This window comes from Stylophora pistillata, chromosome 4, assembly GCF_964205215.1.
Source record: "Stylophora pistillata chromosome 4, jaStyPist1.2, whole genome shotgun sequence".
Lineage (NCBI taxonomy): Eukaryota > Metazoa > Cnidaria > Anthozoa > Scleractinia > Pocilloporidae > Stylophora > Stylophora pistillata.
In genome coordinates this window covers 19,758,949-19,776,120 of record NC_142522.1, presented here as the reverse complement: position 1 = coordinate 19,776,120, position 17,172 = coordinate 19,758,949, and the positions used below count along the sequence as shown (strand labels likewise).

The 17,172-nt window shown below is 43.2% G+C and overlaps 2 protein-coding genes across 2 annotated transcripts; both read right to left on the bottom strand.

The window, feature by feature from the left end:
- Positions 1 to 1,357: 1,357 nt before the first annotated feature.
- LOC111344818 (uncharacterized) lies at positions 1,358 to 4,232 on the bottom strand. The gene has a single exon (XM_088757905.1). It carries the CDS (start codon positions 3,845 to 3,847, stop codon positions 1,358 to 1,360), a length of 2,490 nt encoding a protein of 829 aa, XP_088614031.1. The 5' UTR covers positions 3,848 to 4,232.
- On the bottom strand, positions 3,917 to 15,222 carry LOC148732769 (uncharacterized). The gene is made up of 2 exons (XM_088757904.1): positions 12,889 to 15,222; positions 3,917 to 11,751 (listed from the first exon to the last, which is right to left on the bottom strand). Exons 1-2 carry the CDS (start codon positions 15,220 to 15,222, stop codon positions 5,368 to 5,370), a joined length of 8,718 nt encoding a protein of 2,905 aa, XP_088614030.1. The 3' UTR covers positions 3,917 to 5,367.
- Between the last annotated feature and the right edge of the window lie 1,950 nt (positions 15,223 to 17,172).

Here is a 17,172-nt window from a genome sequence, read left to right as displayed (position 1 = left end):
GATGGTGTTCAGCAATGTGATTGCTGACATCACCTTTCCTCGTCGCCCGTCTGTGTTCAGTCAGTCTTGTTGTGAGGTTTCTGCCAGTCTCACCGATGTAGGAGGCTTGGCAGTCGGAACAATTGATCTTATAAATCGTTCCCTGTCTGTTCCTCGGTTCGTCTTTGTCTTTAACGTTGCTTAGTAACTGACGTAGTGTGGTGATGGGTTTGTGGGCGACGCGGATATTGAAGGGTAGTAAGATGCGCGAGATGTTTTCAGACATACCTTTTATGTACGGTATGGTTGCTGTAGTCGTAGGGGTTGCGGTGTCGTTTGTTTCGGTAGTGGTAGTGGGTCGGTGAGTGTTTCGTCGGATGAAGTCGTTGTTGTAGTTGTTCTTCGTAAAAACACGGTGAAGGTATTTGTTCTCGTCGGATAAGCTGTCTGTCGAGTCACATACTAGTTGTGCGCGTCGTGTTAGAGTTCTGATAGTTGTGGCTTTGTGTGATGTAGGGTTGTAGGATGACTCGTCTAGTAATCTGTCGGTGTGTGTCGGTTTCCTGTAAACTGTCGTTCGTAATGAGCTGTCGTTGTGGCTTACCAGGCAGTCTAGAAAAGGAAGTTTGCCATTTTCTTCGACTTCTCTGGTAAACTGTATGTCAGTGTTTTGTTCGTTAAGGTGGTTGTGGAATGCGTCAATTTCGTCGTGTCGAACGGCGGTGAATGTGTCGTCAACGTAACGTAACCAAAGCGGTATCGTTTGTCGGCAAGTCGAAAGGGCGCGTTCCTCGATGTTCTGCATCACAATTTCTGCTATAACAACAGAAACTGGAGACCCCATGGCAGTGCCGTGTAACTGTTTGTAGTGTTTACCGTTGTACTGAAAGTAAGTAGACGTTAGGCAAATGTTTAGCAAGTCCATGATGTCGTCTGTCGGTAGCGGTAGTGGTTCGGTAGATTTTCGGATTGCAGTCTCAGTGCATTGTAATGCTAATTGAAGTGGAATACTTGTGAACAGTGATTTCACATCAAATGACACTAGTTTGTAGTCGTCAGGTATCTGAACAGTCTTGGTAGCGTTAATGAAGTCTTCAGTGGATTGTAGTTTATGTCTGGATTTGTCGGTTAGCGGTTGTAGTATTGTCGTCAGGTACTTGGATAGTTGGTATGTGGGAGAGCCACAGAAAGAAACAATAGGTCGCATCGGGAAACCAGGTTTGTGTAGTTTCGGCAAACCGTAGAGTTTCGGTGGCTGTGGTACCGAGCACCTCAGTCGATAGTACCGTTGGTTGTCAAAGGCGTTCGTTTTCTTGAGTGTCAGTAGTTTACTGTTGAGTTTACGTTGAAGGGCAGGAGTTGGGTCACGTTTGATATGTCATATCAAACTGTCATATTCGTGAAGTAAATTCGGCTCGTGTTTTAATTTATGATGCAAAGATCGCAGACGCGTTTCACACATTCGATAATTGGTTGTACACGGCAAGCAGTCTTCCTTCCATGGGAGAGCAACTTCGTACTGACGACCATTAAAAGAGATTTCTTCGCTTAGCTTAGCCTTAAGTGTCAAATGTGTTGCGGATTGGATGTCGTCTGTGATTCCGATGCTTTCGGTTTCCCAGAACCTTTTCAGCATATTCGTGATCTCTTCAGCTTCATTCGTTTCGTTTAACAATGGTTTACCAGAGATGATAAGATTCGAGACGACATTGGAAATTTCATGGACATGTTGCTCTTCCGTAGGGCCTGACAGAAGCCAACCAAACTTGCTGTTGATGGCTATGGGACCAAATTCACCGCGGATTGACTCTCCAGTGACAATGTCCCAGTAATGATCTGAGCCAATGAGAATGTCAATGGAGTCTAGGTCGTACGCAGAACGGTCAGCTAGATCTAAATCTAACAAATGTGGGTATTTCGTGACGTCTATTCTCTTAGGAAGTGGCGAACAAATGACTGGAAAATTAAGCGCTGAAATCTCCACGTACTCATCTTTATTGCTTCTTAGTGGCAAAGTAACAACTTGACATTTTTGTTTACGATAAGCGTTTTCACCAAACGTGTTAAGGTGAAGGGTCTCAGTGGACTTTGCAGTTAAACCCAGCTTCGCTTTGATGTGGTCGGTGACGTATGAACGTTGGCTGCCATTGTCGAACAAAATTCGTACGGGAATGGACTTGGATCGGTCTTCGTTTGTAGCTATCGCGGTAGCAGTTTGTAACAAAATGCTCCCCTTGGCCCTCGCGGTCGACGTTGCGGTTACAGTGCTCCTCAAGGATGGAGTTTCATTTCCTTCTTCAGGTTTTGTTGCGTGGTCTATTTCAATCGTAATTGGTTCTCTGGTGTGACTCACAAGAGTCGAGTTTCGTCCTTCCCTTGAATTGTGATCGTTCAAACCAGACGTATCGGGGCTGTGATCGGGGTTCTTTGGCACAAATTTTCGGCAAATCGACTGATGATGATGGCCCTGACATCGTCGACAGTTCCTTTTGCATGAGCCACCATGGTGATCAGGTTTCAAACAAACGAAGCATCTTCGACTCCTTCTCAGGATTTCGAAACGAACAAGAGGGTCACTCACAATTTCACATGAAGCAGAGTAATGTAATCCACCACAATAGACACATTTAATTTGATTTCCCGAAGACGAAAATCGTTTGCCATCTTGAGACAAAAGCGCATTTATAGTCGGCGTTTTATGATGATTAGGGTGGAGTTTCTCAAGGCTCGCGTTGGTCTTCACACCTTCACTAATCTCGCGTGCCTCAACTTCCTGACGGATCACTTCTAACAGGTCGGACATCTCCCACACCTCCGTCGCGGTATTTCTAGCTACTTGAATTCTAATTTCATGAGGTAGCTTTGACATGATCACAGGAATCAATAAACTCCCATACTGGTGAGAACTTACACCCAACGATTCCAAACCTCTTATGTTAATGCTGATTTTGTCATAAACGAGACGAAGTTGGGCCGCTTTATCGCTAGTACATGCTGGAATTTTAAGCATTTCATCCATATGAGTCGATATTATGTTCTGCACTCTGCCGAAGCGTTTGTGTAATATCTCGATGGCAGACTTGTAGTTGGCCTCAGTTCTAGTTAGCCCTTGAATCGCTCTTGCTGCCTGTCCCTCCAACAGTGAATGCAAGTGATTAAATTTGTCGATTAAACTCAAATGAGGATTGGCGTGTATGGCGCTGTTAAAGCTGTCCCAGAAACCTTGCCATTGCGTAATTTCTCCTCTAAATTTCGGTAACACTAGTTTAGGTAATTTTGCTCTAGGCTGATAAGCCACTGAATTAGCGTTCATGCCAAAGTTAGTATGTAAATGAGAGCCCATACCTGAATTTCCTGATGATTGCATGTTTTCAGCGTGGGAAGTTGAAGCGACGTCAAAAGAATGAAATCCACCATAAGCTGCACTCCCGGGCGATTGGAGTTGAACATTATTTTTAGAAGCCAAAGTCGAAGTTCCACTTGTTCCAGAAGGCGTAATCGATTGTTGAGAACCAGGGGGCGTAGTATCGTCGATATTCGTTGTTGGGACAACCGAAAGTCCATCATTGTTATCCATTAAACCAGTCGCTTCATTTATGACTAGCAATAGATCAATTACGCGTGAATTGATTTCATCCGATTCTTCTATTTCGGCTTCGACCTCTTCCACCGCGCAATTCTCTATGATTTCTTCGTCGAGTGTTTTTACCAAATTTAACTTCTCGTCTAGAGAAGCAGCAATAGCCTTCAGGCGTTTCTTATCACTCGTTTCAGCCTTGAGAAGACCATCCGCTTCATTCATTAGTTTTGTCATAACAGTCCTATTTCCACCTCGTTTGGCGCGAGTACGTGGTAGTTTTTCGGCCATTTCGTGTCTTATGTCTCAGGGTATCAATGCCCCACGTTGGGCGCCATATAATAAACCAAAACGTAGGCGTAATTCCAACTCGTTTATTGTCTCTAATGTGTAATCGCCTCCTTTTATATAGGTAATATGAGAATCATTAATTTAATCAATCAACTGTCACTGTACAAACAAAACGAAATATCTGGTTTCACAGGTAAAGAAATTGTTCTGGCGTGGGTGCGTCTCCATGTTTCCGACAGCACTTTCAAAATGCCAGCTAGAAGGATAAATTTTTGGTGCTCCATAGGCCACAAATGGAATCCCCCCCCTGAAACTCCAGAACAAACAGTCAGAGAAGTGAGCCAAAGTGGCTTTTGAAATATCTTATCACACTCAATTTTTTTGCCAAGTTTCAGCCAAATCGGTTGACCATCACTTTTGGCTCCTGGAACACTTTCTCAGACAGGGACACTTAAGTCAGTATAAGTATTTTATTGATCCGGCACTGAGCCGCTTCATGATCATGAAAAAAGAGAAACTCGAAATGCTTTTATATTTTGTTTTGATTTAGAATCGTCATAATGTTCTTCTTAAGGAAACTAGGGATCTTAAGCAATCAGGGCGGCAACGCCGAGAAAGTCGTCAATAAAAAAAGAATTAACGTTTAAAGCGTTTACCGTCCCTCGCAGCTCCACATCTCAACTTCAGCAAAATGCATATGAGCAGCGTTAAAACTTAGATAATTTGCAATTGGGTTTCCTTTCTAAGACAAAGCAAATTTTGGTGATTTCAAGTTGTCTTTGCAGTGGACGGCTAAGTACTGAACAAAGACTTAAAACACACGTGCTGAGCTATTGTTCTGCCCATTAGATTTTTTGTTTGGTCACGTTCTCGTTGCCGTTGCCGTCTTGGTTTGGTTAAGGTCCCTGCCAGGAACCTTAAGAGTACAATCTTTGGGTCTACAAGGGTTGCGTGAGTGTACAAGGGTGTCTATGGTTAAACAGTGGTTTGCGTGAATATGCACGTGCATCTATTTTTAGAAAATCTATTTATCCATGTATGGCAACGCATCACTTCCTCTTTGAAGCTTTGCCAGTAGTTGTATAAATTCCAAATTAGATTCTTAGACTTCAAACGCTGGATATAGTGAATAGCCTTTTAAACCAATTGCTCAAAACTTTGCCTTTGCAAAAATATTGTTTAAAATTTGTTTTGCTGCCCCAACTGGTCCTGTTCTGAAAAATTTAGTTACAACAAACTTTGAAATGATTACCGAGTCATTTAAGGTTAAAGAAAATATGCCGGCTCTTGAGGTTTGTTCTAAAACTGTTAAACTAATTTCAAGAGTAAATTGTGCGATATACAAAAGATGTCAAGTGACCTTTTTACAGAAATGTATCGCTGTGTGTATTGATTCGAATTGTCTTTCCCAGATGGCGTCCTCTAACTAAAGGCTGGCAGTTAGTGATTACGAATGTTACTTAATCGTTGCTTAATTCAATACATTCTGTTACAGAAGTTTTCTTTTTTACTCATGCCTCTTAAGATTCCGTGAGCACCGGCCAATTTCCAAAATCAAATGATACGTTGTCGCCAATGATCATAAACGGAGCCCAGTGAGAAGTTTTCTCAAAGCCATTGTTTCTCATCAACTTCCTGGCCTCGTGAACAGACTCACTGACACTTTCACCGCGGAGCAAGTGTTCGTAAAACCAAGTCATGAACTGCTCTGTGGCTTCATCGTCCAGAGCGCACCGTGCCGCCAACACTGAGCGAGCACCGGATCCCAGGAACGCTCGAGCGATACCAATAACTCCTTCGGCTTTAATCTGTCCACGGGCACTGTGACAACAGCTAAGTACCACCAGTTTAGCTCGCAGCTTAGCTTGTGAAATGTCCGCCATTGTCAAAAGGTAGTCCTCTTCGTGAGGAATACCGTGCGTTGGGAGCTTAGGAGAAAGCGCGATCTCTCCTCTTTCGGCACTACCATGGGCGGCAATATGTATCAGGCTCACTGAACTTATCCCTTCAAGTACAGCTTGCTTTGTTGCACTGACCCCAATCAACGGCGGCAAGCCAAGAAGTCCTCCAAGCTTCTCTGCTTCCTTTCTTGCACACGGCAATGGTGTTATGTTCTTGCGTCTATCCTTGTAAATCACCTCTCCAACCACAGGGTCACCCACAATCAGTGCACCTGTTTGAATGTGATATTCTGAGGGACTGTCCTGGATGAGCTTGAGAGTGCTCAGAGAGGGAACGATGCGAAGCCTAAATGTCTCTGAAAAATATTTGCCTCCTTTGTCGCTTAAAGCTGCAAATGGTATCTGGTACATACAGGAATCAGGGACAATTATGATCTCAGGCTCTTTCAGTAGGTCGGCCACAGGAGCGATGAAGATCTTGTAGCACAGGTCAAGATTTGTTTTGGTTTCTTCAGCATCATAGTCACGCAAGACCGCGCTCCGGTTTTCATTGTGAAGTAAGGTCGATTCGGTGTCATCTAGGGATCGATCTTCGCAATTCTGTTTTGATAAAATGCTAAGGCTGCGGAAGCTTTCTTTCAAATACTCATCAAGGTCAGGGACTAATCCAGTCACCACGCTTTTGTCCAGGCTCACCTTCTTTCCTAAAAAACGGATAACTTCTGTTGCTTTGAGAATCCAGAACCGTACATCCTCTTTACCAACCGAGATGTAGAGGCATGCACAGTCAGTTTCTTTTGCGACAATTTTTTTAATTCCACACCATGATTTTGGATCGCTTGAGATCTGCTCTTTAGCAGAGTACCGAGTTGCCATCAGGTCAGCTAAGCCTCTCGCCCGTCTCAGCTCTTCCACGTAAAGGGCGTCTTGTGACTTTCCGGTGGAAGAAAGCAACCTACTGAGCAACTCGTAGGGAAAGGTGCCGTGCTCTTCTAAGAAATATATTTTAAACTGATCTTTGTCTTTAAGGAACCCACGTAGAGTGTCGAATTTGTCAATGCTTTCGAAAAGGTACGAAAAGGCTTTTTCAAGGTGACCTTGCGATACCTTCAACACTGTTAGATTACAAAGGCACTGAAACTCATCCATGATATTTCCAATGTCTCTGCTTAATAGGAGAGCCTTCCTAAGATGTTCTTCGGCCCTGCCATATTTCTCGAGCGCTTGGAAACACGATCCTAAATTACAGTAGTTGACCACAACTCCTTCCATATGGCCAATTTCCATGTTAATTTCAAGGGATTTCTTATTATATTCTTGAGCCTTGTCATATTCACCACGGTGATAAAATATGCTGCCATATTTAGCGTAATCTGCTGCTTCTCCTCCTCTGTCACCGATTTCCAGTCTTATTGCCAGTGCTTTCTCTAAATAATTGTCAGCTTTGAGATATTTACCGCGGCAGAGCCACATACTTGCTAGATTTCCATAACAGGTTGCCCCTCCTCCTCTGCCGCCAATTTTCTTCCTGATGCGCAGTGCTTCCTCAAAATATTCTTGGGCTCTGTCATGATTTCCAAGAGATAGCATCAATGTTCCTAGGTTTCCGTAGCTTTTTGCCTCTCCATCTATGTCGCCAATTTCCAATTGGATAGCAAGGGCTTTCTCCTGATATTCTAGGGCCTTGTTATATTTACCAAGCGATTGGAACAATGTTCCTAGGTTTCCGTAGCTTGTTGCCTCTCCATCTCTGTCGCCAATTTCCAATCTGATAGCAAGCGCTTTCTCCTGATATTCTAGGGCCTTGTTATATTTACCAAGCGATTGGAACAATGTTCCTAGGTTTCCGTAGCTTGTTGCCTCTCCTTCTCTGTGGCCAATTTCCAATTTGATAGCAAGCGCTTTCTCCTGATATTCTAGGGCCTTGTTATATTTACCAAGCGATTGGAACAATGTTCCTAGGTTTCCGTAGCTTGTTGCCTCTCCATCTCTGTCGCCAATTTCCAATCTGATAGCAAGCGCTTTCTCCTGATATTCTAGGGCCTTGTTATATTTACCAAGCGATTTGAACAATGTTCCTAGGTTTCCGTAGCTTGTTGCCTCTCCATCTCTGTCGCCAATTTCCAATCTGATAGCAAGCGCTTTCTCCTGATATTCTAGGGCCTCGTTATATTTACCAAGCGATTGGAACAATGTTCCTAGGTTTCCGTAGCTTGTTGCCTCTCCATCTCTGTCGCCAATTTCCAATTGGATAGCAAGCGCTTTCTCCTGATATTCTAAGGCCTTGTTATATTTACCAAGCGATTCGAACAATGTTCCTAGGTTTCCGTAGCTTGTTGCCTCTCCTTCTCTGTGGCCAATTTCCAATTTGATAGCAAGCGCTTTCTCCTGATATTCTAGGGCCTTGTTATATTTACCAAGCGATTGGAACAATGTTCCTAGGTTTCCGTAGCTTGTTGCCTCTCCATCTCTGTCGCCAATTTCCAATCTGATAGCAAGCGCTTTCTCCTGATATTCTAGGGCCCTGTTATAATTACCAAGCAATCGGAACAATGTTCCTAGGTTTCCGTAGCTTGTTGCCTCTCCATCTCTGTCGCCAATTTCCAATCTGATCGCAAGCGCTTTCTCCTGATATTCTAGGGCCTTGTTATATTTACCAAGCGATTTGAACAGTGTTCCTAGGTTTCCGTAGCTTGTTGCCTCTCCATCTATGTCGCCAATTTCCAATTGGATAGCAAGGGCTTTCTCCTGATATTCTAGGGCCTTGTTATATTTACCAAGCGATTTGAACAGTGTTCCTAGGTTTCCGTAGCTTGTTGCCTCTCCATCTCTGTCGCCAATTTCCAATCTGATAGCAAGCGCTTTCTCCTGATATTCTAGGGCCTTGTTATATTTACCAAGCGATTTGAACAATGTTCCTAGGTTTCCGTAGCTTGTTGCCTCTCCATCTCTGTCGCCAATTTCCAATCTGATAGCAAGCGCTTTCTCCTGATATTCTAGGGCCTTGTTATATTTACCAAGCGATTTGAACAATGTTCCTAGGTTTCCGTAGCTTGTTGCCTCTCCATCTCTGTCGCCAATTTCCAATTGGATAGCAAGCGCTTTCTCCTGATATTCTAAGGCCTTGTTATATTTACCAAGCGATTCGAACAATGTTCCTAGGTTTCCGTAGCTTGTTGCCTCTCCTTCTCTGTGGCCAATTTCCAATTTGATAGCAAGCGCTTTCTCCTGATATTCTAGGGCCTTGTTATATTTACCAAGCGATTGGAACAATGTTCCTAGGTTTCCGTAGCTTGTTGCCTCTCCATCTCTGTCGCCAATTTCCAATCTGATAGCAAGCGCTTTCTCCTGATATTCTAGGGCCCTGTTATAATTACCAAGCAATCGGAACAAAGTTCCTAGGTTTCCGTAGCTTGTTGCCTCTCCATCTCTGTCGCCAATTTCCAATCTGATCGCAAGTGCTTTCTCCTGATATTCTAGGGCCTTGTTATATTTACCAAGCGATTTGAACAGTGTTCCTAGGTTTCCGTAGCTTGTTGCCTCTCCATCTCTGTCGCCAATTTCCAATCTGATCGCAAGCGCTTTCTCCTGATATTCTAGGGCCTTGTTATATTTACCAAGCGATTCGAACAGTGTTCCTAGGTTTCCGTAGCTTAATGCCTCTCCATCTCTGGCGCCAATATCCAATTTGATAGCAAGCGCTTTCTCCTGATACTCTAGCGACTTGTTATATTTACCAAGCGATTCGAACAATGTTCCTAGGTCTCTGTAGCTTGTTGCCTCTCCATCTCTGTCGCCAATTTCCAGTCTGATAGCAAGCGCTTTCTCCTGATATTCTAGGGCCTTGTTATATTTACCAAGCGATTTGAACAGTGTTCCTAGGTTTCCGTAGCTTGTTGCCTCTCCATCTCTGTCGCCAATTTCCAGTCTGATAGCAAGCGCTTTCTCCTGATATTCTAGGGCCTTGTTATATTTACCAAGCGATTTGAACAGTGTTCCTAGGTTTCCGTAGCTTGTTGCCTCTCCATCTCTGTCGCCAATTTCCAATCTGATAGCCAGCGCTTTCTCCTGATATTCTAGGGCCTTGTTATATTTACCAAGGCAATCGAAAATTGTTCCTAGGTTTCCGTAGCTTGTTGCCTCTCCTTTTCTGTCGCCAATTTCCAATCTGATAGCAAGCGCTTTCTCCTGATATTCTAGGGCCTTGTAATATTTACCAACCGATTGGAACAATGTTCCTAGGTTTCCGTAGCTTGTTGCCTCTCCTTCTCTGTCGCCAATTTCCAATCTGATAGCAAGGGCTTTCTCCTGATATTCTAGGGCCTTGTTATATTTACCAAGCGATTGGAACAATGTTCCTAGGTTTCCGTAGCTTGTTGCCTCTCCATCTCTGTTGCCAATTTCCAATCTGATAGCAAGGGCTTTCTCCTGATATTCTAGGGCCTTGTTATATTTACCAAGCGATTGGAACAATGTTCCTAGGTTTCCGTAGCTTCTTGCCTCTCCATCTCTGTCGCCAGTTTCCAATTTGATAGCAAGGGCTTTCTCCTGATATTCTAGGGCCTTGTTATATTTACCAAGCGATTGGAACAATGTTCCAAGGTTTCCGTAGCTTGTTGCCTCTCCATCTCTGTCGCCAATTTCCAATTTGATAGCAAGCGCTTTCTCCTGATGTTCTAGGGCCTTGTTATATTTACCAAGCGATTGGAACAATGTTCCTAGGTTTCCGTAGCTTGTTGCCTCTCCATCTCTGTCGCCAATTTCCAATTTGATAGCAAGCGCTTTCTCCTGATGTTCTAGGGCCTTGTTATATTTACCAAGCGATTGGAACAATGTTCCTAGGTTTCCGTAGCTTGTTGCCTCTCCATCTCTGTCGCCAATTTCCAATTTGATAGCAAGCGCTTTCTCCTGATGTTCTAGGGCCTTGTTATATTTACTAAGGGATTGGAACAATGTTCCTAGGTTTCCGTAGCTTGTTGCCTCTCCATCTCTGTCGCCAATTTCCAATCTGATAGCAAGCGCTTTCTCCTGATATTCTAGGGCCTTGTTATATTTACCAAGCGATTTGAACAATGTTCCTAGGTTTCCGTAGCTTGTTGCCTCTCCATCTCTGTCGCCAATTTCCAATTGGATAGCAAGCGCTTTCTCCTGATATTCTAAGGCCTTGTTATATTTACCAAGCGATTCGAACAATGTTCCTAGGTTTCCGTAGCTTGTTGCCTCTCCTTCTCTGTGGCCAATTTCCAATTTGATAGCAAGCGCTTTCTCCTGATATTCTAGGGCCTTGTTATATTTACCAAGCGATTGGAACAATGTTCCTAGGTTTCCGTAGCTTTTTGCCTCTCCATCTCTGTTGCCAATTTCCAATCTGATAGCAAGCGCTTTCTCCTGATATTCTAGGGCCTTGTTATATTTACCAAGCGAGTGGAACAATGTTCCAAGGTTTCCGTAGCTTGTTGCCTCTCCATCTGTGTCGCCAATTTCCATTTTGATAGCAAGCGCTTTCTCCTGATATTCTCGGGCCTTTTTGTATTTACCAAGCAATTGGAACAATGTTCCTAGGTTTCCATAGCTTGTTGCCTCTCCATCTCTGTCGCCAATTTCCAATTTGATAGCAAGCGCTTTCTCCTGATATTCTAAGGCCTTGTTATATTTACCAAGCGATTGGAACAATGTTCCTAGGTTTCCGTAGCTTGTTGCCTCTCCATCTCTGTCGCCAATTTCCAATTTGATAGCAAGCGCTTTCTCCTGATATTCCAGGGCCTTGTTATATTTACCAAGCGAGTAGAACAGTGTTCCTAGGTTTCCGTAGCTTGTTGCCTCTCCATCTCTGTTGCCAATTTCCAATCTGATAGCCAGCGCTTTCTCCTGATATTCTAGGGCCTTGTTATATTTACCAAGCGAGTAGAACAATATTCCTAGGTTTCCGTAGCTTGTTGCCTCTCCATCTCTGTCGCCAATTTCCAATCTGATAGCAAGCCCTTTCTCCTGATATTCCAGGGCCTTGTTATATTTACCAAGCGATTGGAACAATGTTCCTAGGTTTCCGTAGCTTGTTGCCTCTCCTTCTCTATTGCCAATTTCCAATTTGATAGCAAGCGCTTTCTCCTGATATTCTAGGGCCTTGTTATATTTACCAAGCGATTGGAACAGTGTTCCTAGGTTTCCGTAGCTTGTTGCCTCTCCTTTTCTGTCGCCAATTTCCAATCTGATAGCAAGCGCTTTCTCCTGATATTCTAGGGCCTTGTTATATTTACCAAGCGATTGGAACAATGTTCCTAGGTTTCCGTAGCTTGTTGCCTCTCCATCTCTGTCGCCAATTTCCAATCTGATAGCAAGCGCTTTCTCGTTATATTCTAGGGCCTTGTTATATTTACCAAGCGAGTGGAACAGTGTTCCTAGGTTTCCGTAGCTTGTTGCCTCTCCATCTCTGTCGCCAATTTCCAATCTGATAGCAAGCGCTTTCTCCTGATATTCTAGGGCCGTGTTATATTTACCAAGCGAGTAGAACAGTGTTCCTAGGTTTCCGTAGCTTGTTGCCTCTCCATCTCTGTCGCCAGTTTCCAATTTGATAGCAAGCGCTTTCTCCTGATATTCCAGGGCCTTGTTATATTTACCAAGCGATTCGAACAATGTTCCTAGGTTTCCGCAGCTTGTTGCCTCTCCATCTCTGTCGCCAATTTCCAATTTGATAGCAAGCGCTTTCTCCTGATATTCTAGGGCCTTGTTATATTTACCAAGCGATTCGAACAATATTCCTAGGTTTCCGTAGCTTGTTGCCTCTCCATCTCTGTCGCCAATTTCCAATCTGATAGCAAGCGCTTTCTCCTGATATTCTAGGGCCGTGTTATATTTACCAAGCGAGTAGAACAGTGTTCCTAGGTTTCCGTAGCTTGTTGCCTCTCCATCTCTGTCGCCAGTTTCCAATTTGATAGCAAGCGCTTTCTCCTGATATTCCAGGGCCTTGTTATATTTACCAAGCGATTCGAACAATGTTCCTAGGTTTCCGCAGCTTGTTGCCTCTCCATCTCTGTCGCCAATTTCCAATTTGATAGCAAGCGCTTTCTCCTGATATTCTAGGGCCTTGTTATATTTACCAAGCGATTCGAACAATATTCCTAGGTTTCCGTAGCTTGTTGCCTCTCCATCTCTGTCACCAATTTCCAATCTGATAGCAAGCGCTTTCTCCTGATATTCCAGGGCCTTGATATATTTACCAAGCGAGTAGAACAGTGCTCCTAGGTTTCCGTAGCATCTTGCCTCTCCTTCTCTGTCGCCAATTTCTAATTTGATAACAAGCGCTTTATCCTGGTATTCTAAGGCCTTGTTATATTTACCAAGCGAGTGGAACAGTGTTCCTAGGTTTCCGTAGCTTGTTGCCTCTCCATCTCTGTCACTAATCTCCAATTGGATAGCAAGGGCTTTCTCCTGATATTCCAGGGCTTTGTTATATTTGCCAAGCGAGTAGAACACTGTTGCTAAGTTTGCGTAGCTTGTCGCCTCTCCATCTCTATCGCCAATTTCCAATTTGATAGTAAGCGCTTTCTCCTGATATTCTAGTGCCTTGTTATATTTACCAAGCGATTGGAACAATGTTCCTAGGTTTCCGTAGCTTGTTGCCTCTCCATCTCTGTCGCCAATTTCCAATCTGATAGCAAGCGCTTTCTCCTGATATTCTAGGGCCTTGTTATATTTACCAAGCGAGTAGAACAGTGTTCCTAGGTTTCCGTAGCTTGTTGCCTCTCCATCTCTGTCGCCAATTTCCAATCTGATAGCAAGCGCTTTCTCCTGATATTCTAGGGCCTTGTTATATTTACCAAGCGAGTAGAACAGTGTTCCTAGGTTTCCGTAGCTTGTTGCCTCTCCATTTCTATCACCAATTTCCAATTGGATAGCAAGGGCTTTTTCCTGATATGCTAGGGCCTTGTTATATTTACCAAGCGAGTAGAACACTGTTCCTAGGTTTCCGTAGCTTGTTGCCTCTCCATCTCTGTCGCCAATTTCCAATTTGATAGCAAGGGCTTTCTCCTGATATTGTAAGGCCTTGTTATAGTTACCAAGCGATTCGAAAAGTGTTCCTTGGTTTCCGTAGCTTGTTGCCTCTCCATCTCTGTCGCCAATTTCCAATCTGATAGCAAGGGCTTTCTCCTGATATTCTAGGGCCTTGTTATATTTACCAAGCGAGTAGAACAGTGTTCCTAGGTTTCCGTAGCTTGTTGCCTCTCCATCTTTGTCACCAATTTCCAATTGGATAGCAAGGGCTCTCTCCTGATATTCTAGGGCCTTGTTATATTTACCAAGCAAGTAGAACAGTGTTCCTAGGTTTCCGTAGCTTGTTGCCTCTCCATCTCTGTCGCCAATTTCCAATTTGATAGCAAGGGCTTTCTCCTGATATTCTAGGGCCTTGTTATATTTACCAAGCGACTCGAAAAGTGTTCCTAGGTTTCCGTAGCTTGTTGCCTCTCCATCTCTGTCGCCAATTTCCAATCTGATAGCAAGGGCTTTCTCCTGATATTTTAGGGCCTTGTTATATTTACCAAGCGAGTAGAACAGTGTTCCTAGGTTTCCGTAGCTTGTTGCCTCTCCATCTCTGTCGCCAATTTCCAATCTGATAGCAAGCGCTTTCTCCTGATATTCTAGGGCCTTGTTATATTTACCAAGCGAGTAGAACAGCGTTCCTAGGTTTCCGTAGCTTGTTGCCTCTCCTTCTTTGTCGCCAATTTCCAATCTGATAGCAAGCGCTTTCTCCTGATATTCTAGGGCCTTGTTATATTTACCAAGCGATTCGAACAATATTCCCAGGTTTCCGTAGCTTGTTGCCTCTCCGTTTCTGTCGCCAATTTCCAATATGATAGCAAGGGCTTTCTCCTGATATTTTAGGGCTTTGTTATATTTTCCAAGCGAGTAGAACAGTGTTCCAAGGTTTCCGTAGCCTTTCGCTTGCCCTTTCCTGTCACCAAATCCTATGTTCATTGCAAGTGCTTTTTCCAGATATTTTCTACTCTTGTCATTTTCTCCAATGGAACGCAGTAGTGTTCCTAACATGTGATAACATTTTGCCTTTCCTCGAATATCGCCATTCCTTTTCATGATGTCTGCTGCTAACTCATAAAAAGCTCTGGTCTCTACATACCTCTTTTGAGCGTAAAGTCTATTGGCTAGTTCTAAATGTAGCCGTCCTCTTTCGACAGGGTCATCAAAGTCCTGGTGCAGGAGAAGGAGTTCCCTGAGGTATTTTTCTGCACTTTTGGGATCTTTTGTACGATCGTACGCAACGACCAATATGGAGAAGAAATGGCGGGAAATTAAGTTGGTCAATGTTCTTTCCCAACTTTGCACTTGGCTATTTAGTACAATCAAACATTCCTCGCAGAACTCGATGGCTTGTAACAGACGATGAGTGTTAAGAAGGAATAAGGCGACGCTCAAACCTGTAAAGATGGTCACTTTTTTAATTTCATCGGTTCTTTCCATCTTGGTTCTCTTCGTTGTTTATGAAAAATGAAAAAAAAAATTTAAAAATTAGTGTAACGTAAAACTCCAGGTAGCGATTTAAAGATTTGATATCCTTATTCATTATGTACATCTATTCCTAACACCTTCTCAAGCCCACCATTTCAATATTAAAAAAGCACATTCTTCCTCTTTTAAAACGGTAGTCACGTTGATCATATTGCCATTAAAGTCTTTTTTCTCTAGAGGATGAAACGTGAATACAATTGTACCCCACGCAGATTTCAAATTTAAATGCTCGTAATGTTACATGGATGGTAGACAATAACGGCAACGAGGTAATATTAATTTCGTATCTATAATCAGAAGATTCTGTTACTGTAAATTCTGTTACAGAAGATTCTCTTACTGTAAATCTATTACTCTCGATATACAGCTTTAGCGGCCTTCAACGCTTAGCCTCGGAAACTGAAACCTCCCGGAAATTCCGAGAAACTGATGATCACCGCTGTTGTACATTTGTTGGAGATTTCCTTACAGGTACAAGTGTTCTTTATTCGTAAGAGTGGTCAAGGTTCACTCTCCCCCTCTCCCTCCCCCACAGAGGTATAATTGATCATCATTATAGCTATAGAGGCAAGACCGATACAACGTAGATAAGTAAATTTTAAGACGGAGCACTATATTTCGGCTGGCCAAACCAGCCTTCTTCAGGTGCAGTGGGAATTAACAGAGAATTGGGGTGATGCTTCATAGATAGCTGTATGATGTAACAGCGGAAATATGTAAAACTAATTTGATTGACAATGAAATAACAATAAAAATAGAAATAGTGAGCAAAAATAGAAATGAAGTAAGGTAAATTTGATAAATAACTAGAAACTAATACATTTCTTCGCGAGCGTTAAGGCCATCTGGATAAATAGTGTTGCCTCTTGAAATTAAAAAAGCTTCCCTGGCCTTGCGTATCGAGTCTCTCTTGGAAAACACTTTTTCGATGGCGATTAGCTCCATGGCGTGAGCAGAGTGGTTAGGAGAGGAAATGAAGTGTTCTACCGCTGTAGTAGGTTTAGATTTAGAGCTAGTTTTATCAATGGTACGGCGGTGTTCATTGAAACGGTCTTTTAAACGTCGTTTAGTTTCTCCTATGTATTATAAGTTACAGCGGTTACACTGAATTAAGTAGATAAGGTTTTTAGTGTCACAGGTCAAGTGAGATTTAATGGGACGTGTTTCGCCGGTAGAAAAAAAGGTATAGTTAGTAAGACCGTCAGAGATGTAGGGGCAAGCAACGCAGTTTCTACCACAACGGAAAGAGCCGGGGGGGGAGTTGAGGATGGGAAGTGGTAGAATTAGAGGGGAGTTTGGCTGTTACTAATGTGTCGCGAAGGTTGGGGGAGCGTCTGAAGGCGACAACTGGCAGCTGAGGAAAAGCTTTTTCGCAGCGGTTAGAAGACTGCAGTAGATGCCAGTGTTTTTTGATGATGTTGGAGATGTGAGGAAGCGACGGATTAAAAGTAGTTTTAAATGGAATACGGTTAGGTCTTTTTACGTCTTTAGTTTGTAAGGTGAGTGTGCGGGAGATGACAGCGGCGCGTTGTATTTGTTTGGTGACGAATTTATGGCTGTAACCTCGTTTGAGAAGGTATGAGGTAAGTTGAGCGGCGCGAGTCTCAAAAAAAATGAAAAAAAAAAAAAAAAAAGAAAAAGCTGAAAGGCGAAGTATCAGAGTGATCTCCCGCAGAAAAATACGGATCATAGCTACCGTTGAACAAGTCAGCAAACTCGAGTAGATAACTACGAACGGGGTGGCCCCATGAAAACGAACATTGTTCAGAGCTTTGATAACGATATTTGAATGAAAAAATATTATAAAATGAAATGTAATAAAAAAAATTGAGCCTTAAAAACTGAAAACATTGTCCTTTCGTCAGCCAAGACTGAATACGTCGTAGGCAGAGTGCTAGACTC